Source organism: Ostrinia furnacalis, unplaced genomic scaffold, assembly GCF_004193835.3.
Source record: "Ostrinia furnacalis isolate ACB-3 unplaced genomic scaffold, ASM419383v2 OfSCF2833, whole genome shotgun sequence".
In the NCBI taxonomy this organism is placed as follows: Eukaryota; Metazoa; Arthropoda; class Insecta; order Lepidoptera; family Crambidae; genus Ostrinia; species Ostrinia furnacalis.
The window spans coordinates 650,349-661,138 of record NW_021133072.1 but is presented as its reverse complement, the minus strand read 5'-3'; the positions used below and the strand labels follow the sequence as shown (position 1 = coordinate 661,138).

The following is a 10,790-nucleotide window of genomic DNA, read 5'->3' as shown; positions in this document are numbered from 1 at the left end:
TGAAGAGACAATGGTATTATTTAAAGTGGGTGCTGCGGCTACGCGACTTCAGAGGCGCGTAGGCGGGCGCGTACGTAACGCCCCTTTCTCTCTCTCTCTCTCTGTCGCTTTACGTACGAACGAAACGGCTAGGCCCATGGTATTTATCGCGCGAACTACTTCCCCCACCCGTGGGTCGCGTCGCCCACATGTCGGTGAGCGGGCTCGCGCAGCTCACGCTTCGTCTCAGTCTATTAGTGTACTTGCGCTATCAGTGAGGTGCGCACGCGCAGTTAGCTCTGTCGGGTTATACGTTCGGTCTAAGTTCAAGTTATTTTTATTGTTGTTGGCTAAGTTGGTGGAGTTTGCCGTAGTTTTCGTGAGCCACAACAAGCGACGTATCCGAATATTTAGAAAAAAAATATTCTGATTTGACACAAAAAAAAACTGTCGTTAGTCTATGATTAACTTCGCAGAAGAAAAGCAAGCGAACGTTTGGTGATATTTTTGTGTGGTTTAATTTACGTACATAGTTTCTAAGTGCTTCAAAATGGCTAAAAGGAAAAATAAACCCTTGATTGATTCTGATTCTAGCAGTGAATGTTCGGATTTAGACTCGGTAAGTGAATTTTCTTTAAATCCTAGGTTAGATGTCTGTTGACAGTGTGTACTACATTCTTTCGGTTATTCGTCTAAGTATTGAGGCCAAGATCAATGTTTCTCGGTTCTAAATCCGTTTAATGCGCAGTATTTTTGTAATAAAAACCATAACGAGCTAATTTAAGTATTTTAGAAGAAATTTTGGCAATGAATTAACAATCTAGAATGTTGTTTTCGATGGAAATGTAACGACTACTTTTCACGGGTTGAGCGAGCATGAGTCATGTAAAATGAATAAAAATTAACTTCGGGGCTTGTGTTTGTATCCCTATCCTGTTTTTCGACCTTTGTAGAAGTCATATTGTGTGTAAAGACAGCTGAAGTAGCAAATTACAACCATGTTTTTGTGTGAGTGCTTTTTCAGACTATGTATTACTGTTAGAGTCGCAAAAATTTCTATTATATAATCCAGGGTGTGTACTTTCTCTTCTGCCTAGGTTTCTCATTGCATCACAGATATTTCTAGAGGTGAAACTAGCTTTGTATTTATGAAAATATTTGTTTGTGGTATTTCTTATATTCAAGGTATTATTGTGTTGCTATTACAAAAAACAGGAGTATTTTTGTTCAATAATTTTTAGACTGTTGCTATGGGCTTAGAACATAGTAAACATGATAATTCTTGTGGTATTAATACCACAGTATCCAATCTATCTATCATTTTAGTGTTAATTTGTATTTAAAATGTTATCTAAAGTCTTTTGTATCAGGAAGTATGCATATTATCATTCTTTTCAATGTATTGTAGATAAAAATCATAAAATAAGTAACAAAAAATCTGAAACAAATAAGTAATCTTTTTTTTGCAACTAAATCTTTTTTACCATTATAATTTTTAACAAAAGATAGAATGACTCAAAAGATATTGTTTTGTCATTAGCTACATATCTATGTGAAAAGTGGTGTTTTTTTAATTTTCTTTTCTTCAGACTAATAATTATCTAATTGGTTAGCAAAAATGACTCATCTAGCCCTTTTTAAGGGTTGAGCTATTAACAACTCATTAGTGATTCTAATTATATAATTACAACCTGTAAAATAAGTGTGCAAGGTGATTAAGTAAAAGAGGAGGTAATTTTAAGGAGGTTTTTTATAGCTTTGTATGTTTTTGTTGCAGCAATTTTTGAATTTAGCAAAGAAGAAGAAAAAAAGTGATTCACCACCACCCTCGAAATCTAAAGGACAATCGTCAGACAGTGAATCAGATTGGGACGACAATGATAAAAAAGGATGTAAGTAACAAAACATTTTGTTTATAGTTTGTGACACCCAAAGTGGCCAAAAAGTCAACGCAATCTTATTCTGATTGTAATAAAGATGTGTCGCGAACTTTTTGGCTACTTTGGGTGTCACAAACTATTTGATGCTGACTGTACTGATGTCAGCACATTAGACAATACATTTTTGTTGTAATATCACTCTTATTACCACTACCTAAGATCTTATAGTGTACAGCTTGACGTTTAAAAAAACCAAAATCAATTCATTATTCACACTGGCTAGATAGGTTGATCATCAAAATTGCAATAATTTTGATTTAATTTGAATTATCAAGGAAAAATTTTTGACTTTTTGTGTATCTCTTGGTTACGTAGAACCTTTTACTTGAGGAGAGTCCCTTTTATCACTTGACCATGGAACATGCATTAAAAGTTTTTTTTCTCCTGCAAATTGGCTTTTTAAATGCGCTTTTACACATCCTAATTTTATTTTAAGAAGTAAACTAAGTATGTATTCTTCTATATGTAAGTGTGACAAAAGGTATAATTGCAATACTATTTATCTATTAATTGCAGCAAAATCATCATCATCGTCCGGTTCGGACTCGGACAGCGATGCAGGCAGCGACACTTCAAATAAAAAGGAACAGGGCCGTAACTCCAGAAAGGCGTCTACAGACCACTCGGACCATGACAGCAGAAAGAAGCCGGAACCGAAGAAAGTTGAAGTCAGAAAGAGCACCGACAGTAACAGTTCAGGGAAAAAGAAAGACACGTATAGCGAACCAGAAGAAGGTAAGGATTTTTTTACGTTCTGATAATGGTTCAATGATTTTACTTTATAACTTTGGTGTTGAAGGTATCAGATTTTTCATTTGAGCCTTTCTTTCTAGGTGAAGTATCATCACATTCTTCCGACAATGACTCCATTGATTCAGAAGAGGAATTCGATGATGGGTAATCATTTTATTTCATGTTTTATAGTTTTTCTTTCATAGTGAACATATTTGTGTATATTATTTTCATTTTATACTAGCTGACCCGGCGAACTTCGTACCGCCTTAGCATAGAGATTTTCTTAATATTTTTTTCCGTAAGAACCATCCTTGGACTTCCACAAACATTAAAAAAAAAGAATTATCGAAATCGGTTCAGCCGTTCACACGTGATGCCGTGACAACGCGAAACGGGTTTCATTTTTATATATATAGATAAGTATAGTCTGGTCTGTGAGCACGTAGAATTTTGTCCAATGATCCAAAGCTACCCATCTTTATCGCTCGCGCGTAATTATATTGCTGTCGCGACTGTGCGACGGGCGCCCGCAGTGAGTGTGCGAGCTTGGGGTCATTGGACAAAATTCTACGTGCTCACAGACCGGGCTTTATAAGTCTATTTTTTACTGCATCTAGTATTTACAGAAACTTGTACTCATCTATTATTTACAAATACAGCTTTGATTTTTACGAACTATGTGTTGCCTTTTTCTGTAACTAGTGGTTACAGTTAGAGTTTTCTAATAAGTAAGTGTTTTAAGTGACTTTTCTTCCATGCAGTTACGATGAAAATCTTATGGGTGATGAAGAGGACAGAGCTCGTTTGGCCGCCATGTCGGAAAAAGAGAGAGAACAGGAAATCTTCAAGAGAATCGAGAGGAGAGACCTCATGAAGACCAGGTAAGTTTAAAGTTTGCTACATTATGGGCAATAATTTCAAATTGAAGGAATTTTAAGAGATTTTAGACCACATGGACTAGTGATCCTTGTTAACGCAAAACAATAGAAAAGTAACACCATATTGCCGTACCACAAATGGTTTTTGCAAAGTTTTACTCTTTGCAATTACGACTTGTTTCTTACGCACTTATTGGAACAGTTATTGCAAATATGTACCATAACGAACTAGAATTTTAGGCTGGGTCAAACTCCATACAAAAAGCACTGGTTATTGTTATAGTTACGGTTAAAGTAAGATAGTGCACCTCAGTCTTAATTTTAAACTTTATCATGTACAGATGAAAATGACCCGTATTTTTCCACACGAGTCTAACCAGTGGCCTAATTCATGTATTTTAACAGTCAACATCTCGCTGACTTCAGAAGTCGTCCCATTGAAAAACAGTTCTAAACCCGTATTCACAAGGGTCATATTGATAGAATGATTACTCGATAGGATCGCAACTCACGCCCGTACCTATTCACAAACATTACTATGAGGTCTCACAGTGCGCGTGGACGCGCAGGATGGCGCATAAACCAACCACAAAGCTTTATTCAACGCTATGCGTTCGATTTCCTGCTTCACTTAAGCAAGCATCGTTTGTGAATACGGGTGTAAGTGTTTTGTTGTCGTTGAAGTTTTGTTACGTGAATTAGGCCCAGTTTTTTGATTCGTCGTTAAAATAACCAATAGTAAAATTTGACAGATGTCAAATGACAAGTGGTTAAATATCACAAAAAAAATGTTTTTCGCACAATGGTTAGTTTGACTTTTAGTACATTTTTTAACTATTAGTTTACATTTTGTTAATATTTAACCATTAGTAGCAAAATTTAACAATTAGTTATTTTAAAATTATCACTTCACGGGATTAATTGCAATAACATATTTTTAATAAATAATCAATAAATCCCGTGAAGTGATAATTTTATAGTAAAATTGCAACAATATTTTAAACTATGAATCAAGAAACTGGGCCTAAAGCTACAGGTTCTTTATGTAACCGCATGTTACTTGTAGATGGGAGATCGAGCGCAAGCTCCGCTTAGCCCGGCGTTCGGCGGCGGAGCGCGCGGCGTCGCCGGGGCAGGTGGCCCGCCGCCGGGAGGCGCGCCGCCGCCGCCGACAGCTCAAGCAGAGACACGAGGCTCGCCCGCCGCCTGCGGCAGGTCAGTCACCTTCGGAGAGTAGTGACGTAAAGTCTGGTCCGGGAGCACGTAGAATTTTGTCCAATGACCCCTAGCTACCCATCCTTATCGCTCGCGCGTAATTATATTGCTGTCGCGACTGTGCGACGGGTGCCCGCACTGAGTGTGCGAGCACAAAATTCTACGTGCTCACGGACCAGAGTATAGAATTGATTTGCAGGAGCCGCTAAATAGCTGGTTGGTGTAATGCAAGGCTACCTTTTGAAGAGTCGAGCCAAATGGTGGATTCAGTCGTTAACGACGGGCCACTTACATTTTTGACAGCTAACTTCAGAGAGGTCTTATTTATTTATTTATTNGGCATATTATTATTCCCATTCATGCTTCCTATCCATTCATCTGGCCACCCATCCTTCAATTCATCAATATTTATTAACTTTAACATTTATAATATTAGTAGAAAGGTGGCTTCTAGACATAAGCCAGTTCATACATTGTATGATTTGATACATTTTTAAAATGTGTGAATTATAAAATTTTGAAGATTAAACGTACATATTTTTAAAGAAATAAGTACATATTGAATTAACTACATAGATAATCCTTTTTTTAAGGATACTACAAATAGTTTTAACCATAATATTCATGATTGAAACTAAAAAATGTTACAAAATACATGCTGGGACAAAATTGACCCAGCGGCGCTTTTAGGGGGGTCGTAATCTTCGGCACTTCTAGTGTTAAGGAAGTTTTTTATAGCTTTGTATGTTTTTGTTGCAGCAATTTTTGAATTTAGCAAAGAAGAAGAAGAAAAGTGATTCACCACCACCCTCGAAATCTAAAGGACAATCGTCAGACAGTGAATCAGATTGGGACGACAATGATAAAAAAGGATGTAAGTAAAAAAACATTTTGTTTGATTGTACAGTCAGTGTCAATTAGTTCGTAACACCCAAAGTGGCCAAAAATTTGATAACGCAACCTTATTCCAATAGGGATGATGACTAGGTAATGAAATCGAAATTATGTTTAGTCCGTCAGACACATAATAAAAAAATATTGGACACATATTTTTTTTCATAATTAAATCATACCGTATTATATTGAGTTGTAATGTCGTGTGACGTCACTTTTGAGTAAAAAATCATTGAATTATGAAAGAAAACAAAAAATATGAGTCAAATATTTTCTAATTATCTGTCTGACGGACAAATAATTGCAATTTTGTCATGTAGCCTATTGTAATAAAGAAGTATTGCAAACTTTTTGGCTACTTTGGGTGTCACGATCTATTTGATGCTGACTGTACTGATGTCAGCACATTAGACAATACATTTTTATTGTAATATCACTCTTATTACCACTACATAAGATCTCACAGAATTTAGCTTGACATTTAAAAAAATCTAAATCAATTCTATATTCGTTTATGCGCAAATTGTCAAGCGGTTGCAATGTGCCAGATACTTACTTTGTCAAATTCGCAAATTGCCAAATTCGCAAATTGACACTGGCTAGATAGGTTGATGATTTTTACATGAATCATCTTCAGAATAGCAATAATTTTGATTTAATTTCAATTATCAAGAACAAACTTTGTGACTCTGTGTATCTCTTGGTTACGTAGAACCTTCTACTTCAGGAGTTTCTTTTATCACTTGGCCTAAAACATGCATTAAGCTGTAAACTATAATGTAAACTCATAAAAGTAATGTTATTTTTCTAAGTAAGCCTTTAAAAGCACTTAAACACGTCCCAGCGTTGACCCTGCCACTGCTTCAAGACAATAAATGGGCCAGTGCTGAGAAGAAGCAGCGCAAGAAACTCAGTCACTTGTCAGCCTAGTATTTTTCTTTATGTATAACTAGCTGTGCCTGCAACTTCGTACGCGTAAAAACTCGTTTTGAAAAATTGTTGCTCTGCTCCTATTACTCGTAGCATGATGGTATAATATAGCCTATAGCCTTCCTCGATAAATAGGCTTTCCAACACTGAAAGAATTTTTCAAATCGGACCAGTAGTTACTGAGATTAGCGCGTTCAAGTAAACAAACAAACAAACTCTTCAGCTTTAACAAATTCTATTTATTACAGCTAAATCGTCATCATCGTCCGGTTCGGACTCGGACAGCGATGCAGGCAGCGACACTTCAACTAAAAAGGAACAAGGCCGTAACTCCAGAAAGGCATCTACAGACCATTCGGACCATGACAGCAGAAAGAAGCCGGAACCGAAGAAAGTTGAAGTCAGAAAGAGCACCGACAGTAACAGTTCAGGGAAAAAGAAAGACACGTATAGCGAACCAGAAGAAGGTAAGGTTCAATGATTTTATTTTACCCTATAACTTTGGTGTTGAAGGTATCAGATTTTTCATTTGAGCCTTTCTTTCTAGGTGAAGTATCATCACATTCTTCCGACAATGACTCCATTGATTCAGAAGAGGAATTCGATGATGGGTAATCATTTTATTTCATGTTTTATAGTTTTTATTTCATAGTGAACATATTTGTGTACATTATTTTCACTTCATATAAGTAGAAGTCTATTTTTCACTGCATCTAGTATTCACAGCAGTGGGTACCTGGTTTTACTAAATGAAACTTGTACTGTATCTATTGGTTACAGCTTGATTTTTACGAACTATGTATTGCCTTTTTCTGTAACTAGTGGTTACAGTTAGAGTTTTCTAATAAGTAAGTGTTTTAAGTGACTTTTCTTCTGTGCAGTTACGATGAAAATCTTATGGGTGATGAAGAGGACAGAGCGCGTTTGGCCGCCATGTCGGAAAAAGAGAGAGAACAGGAAATCTTCAAGAGAATCGAGAGGAGAGACCTCATGAAGACCAGGTATGTTTTGCTACATTATTGCCTCTTTTTGAAATTGAAGGAATTTTAAGAACATTTTAGACGCGTGGTCTTGTGATTTATTTATTTAGTTTATCAGAAACTCAACAGCTATATTTTTTTTTATATTTTGATATTGATATTGTGATGTTGTTTCTTTATTGTTAATTTGTTTATGACAGTTTCAATATTAAAAATCAAATTGGAAATCACTCGAGTTTTACCAGACTTTTTACAAATCTAACACCTTAGTTGCAGAATAACAACTGTCTTTTATTTTTCAAGTTAAAAACTTTACGTTGACAGTTAGTTCACATAGTTATCAAAAGATGTCGCTAATACTACACTGGTCATCATAAAAATCGACCCTCCCGCGACAAGCACTTTCAAACGTATGCATCCCCACTTCCCACCAATATTACTATACTATATTACCATTTAAAAGCCTAGTTCTAAACTTCATTTAATTAAAGGAAAGGTTTTTACCCCAAAAATGTGTCTGTAGAAAAATCCAGAGTCACTTCTTCAAAAAATAGGTAGTTACCCTTGAGCCAACTTTTTTGTGGCTATAAAACTGTTAAGTTGGGATTAATCGCTATCCATCTGTTAAAGAGGACACGTGTGATCATTATTTGGTTTTATAACCATAAAATTTGGTCTAATTGATCCCAGAGGTGAGCCCAAAGTGAGGTCTTTTTTCAAGTCACATTTATTGTATGTCGCGTTTATGTTAATCGTTTATTAAGAAATTAAATGTGTTTTTTTAAGGATATTTTTTGATCTTTCAAATAATACCAATATTGTTGGGGCACCATGATTATGTCAGTAGAAACGAGTTTTCCTGTAAAACATAGGTGGGCCGATTTTTGTGATGACCGGTGTATATTGATATTTTTTCCAACACTGTAACCGCATGTTACTTGCAGATGGGAGATCGAGCGCAAGCTCCGTTTAGCCCGGCGTTCGGCGGCGGAGCGCGCGGCGTCGCCGGGGCAGGTGGCCCGCCGCCGGGAGGCGCGCCGCCGCCGCCGACAGCTCAAGCAGAGACACGAGGCGCGCCCGCCGCCTGCGGCAGGTCAGTCACCTTCGGAGAGTAGTGACGTAAAGTCTGGTCCGGGAGCACGTAGAATTTTGTCCAATGACCCCTAGCTACCCATCCTTATCGCTCGCGCGTAATTATATTGCTGTCGCGACTGTGCGACGGGTGCCCGCACTGAGTGTGCGAGCACAAAATTCTACGTGCTCACGGACCAGAGTATAGAATTGATTTGCAGGAGCCGCTAAATAGCTGGTTGGTGTAATGCAAGGCTACCTTTTGAAGAGTCGAGCCAAATGGTGGATTCAGTCGTTAACGACGGGCCACTTACATTTTTGACAGCTAACTTCAGAGAGGTCTTATTTATTTATTTATTTTATTTTATTTTATTTGGGATAACAAACAATTGCGCAATATTGCAAATACAACTGCTGAACATTAAATAAACTTATACTATTACGCAACCAGCACTATTATCCTCATAGTAATATTACAAACTTATTTTGGTACAAGCTAACCAAGCAAACAAACAGTGTTATATGTGCTTTAACTTAATGCAAAGAAGAGAAAAAACAAATACAATTAAGGTACATTCGTTAATACATCAAGGATGCACTTTCTGAACTTTGAGGGAGACACTACAAATAAATCGATATCAGTAAAATATTTGTTGTATGCATCCATTAATCGCCATAAAGGAGCTCTTTTGCCAGCGTTAGTTCGACATCGTTTAGGAGCAAAAAGTCTGTGAGTGTAAGCATCTCGTATACGCTGGGAGCGACTGGGGATGCGCAGGTAAATTTGATTAATTAGTTGGTTGCAATCGAAGCCACTTAACGTTTGTATGTACTGTGCGCGGCGGGATTTTTTAATTTGGTGCGCTTTTTTTTTTTAAACTACATTAGAGATGAAACGGATAGTTGTTTGGCCGGATACCGGATATCCGGCCAGCTGCTAGGCCGGATAGCCGGATATCCGGCGGCCGGATAGTTGGCCCATTGTCTCGTTGCATGTCGTGACGAGTTTAGCGCCGCACAGGAGCTTCGAACGCGATCAGTGGGTCTAGTACAGGGTTTCCCAATTTTTTTTTGCCAAGGAACCCTAATTGATTATACTTTTCCTAGCGGGACCCCCGTACTACTCCGTCCGCACGCCCTGCCCCTCCCTTGTGCGTAAACAAGTCGGTGCGAGCTAACAACGTCGGTCACGAAACGTGGTATAATATTTTTTACGGAACCCTTGCGGCCTTTTCACGGAACCCCAGGGTTCCGCGGACCACCATTCGGGAACCTCTGCTCTAGTGTAATGTAGTGATGATTTGCAGGTGTTCTAGAGCAGTGTTTTTCAACATTTTCCTTGACACGACCCCCCTAGTACGAAAAAATATTTTAAGACACCCGTTTGCTTTTTTTTTTCATGCATTTTTTTTTATACAAAGATGTTTGTAAGGACCGAATACTTCTATCCATACAACATTTATGCATTTGCATAATTCGATTTGGGATACATATCTATATAACTTTAATGTTTTTTTACTGAGGTAGTTTTTACGACCTCTCGGACAAAGCGTCGGTCCACCAACTGGACCAGCTCATATTACGTCTTCCAGCCATCAGCTCTCGAGCCCACTAGCAAGTTTGGCAATTCTGCATTTTATTTATTCTTTCATTGTGTCTTGATTTTGTCACTGATTTTCATATTTATTTCCTCTGTACAGAACCAGAACCAGAAAAGCCGATGGAAACTGAGACAGAAAAGGAACAACAAACACCACCGAGCCCCGGAGAGATACTGGACGACTCTAAAGACGCAGGTAAAATAGTCTTTGTTATTCATCATCATCATCATTTCAGCCTTAGCCATAGGACGTCCACTGCTGATCATAGCCAATCATTTCCACATGGTCCGGTTGATAGCGGTCTGCACCCAGCGCCTTCCTGATAGGTCTTTGGTACTATTTAATTATTTTTATTTATTCTATACACATTGCCACAATGTTGCCACTCGTTTCCGCGGGAATCCAGTAATTCAGGAGCCCGCAAAAATGAACTGTCGTGTGAATACTCATGTGTGTGTAGAAATTCTAATTACAAATTTCAACGAATTTGATTTTTGCAGGATATTGCAAACGGCATGTTCATGTGAACGTTAATATTAAAACATGAAATTTTTAAACGGGATCATA

General features: G+C 37.7%; 1 protein-coding gene across 2 annotated transcripts in view; it reads left to right on the top strand.

The window, feature by feature from the left end:
- Window positions 1-207: 207 nt before the first annotated feature.
- Window positions 208-10,790, top strand: part of Rtf1 (RNA polymerase-associated protein Rtf1) — a 30,676-nt gene continuing 20,093 nt past the window's right edge. Inside the window, exons 1-7 of one of the 2 annotated variants that reach the window (XM_028309781.1) lie at window positions 208-598; window positions 1,757-1,871; window positions 2,436-2,654; window positions 2,753-2,816; window positions 3,416-3,535; window positions 4,599-4,747; window positions 10,323-10,418. In XM_028309781.1, the coding sequence (XP_028165582.1) occupies window positions 530-598; window positions 1,757-1,871; window positions 2,436-2,654; window positions 2,753-2,816; window positions 3,416-3,535; window positions 4,599-4,747; window positions 10,323-10,418 (832 nt within the window). In that variant the 5' untranslated portion in view covers window positions 208-529. The remainder of the gene's footprint in view (window positions 599-1,756; window positions 1,872-2,435; window positions 2,655-2,752; window positions 2,817-3,415; window positions 3,536-4,598; window positions 4,748-10,322; window positions 10,419-10,790) is intronic. The other variant, XM_028309782.1, reaches the window with a different exon arrangement.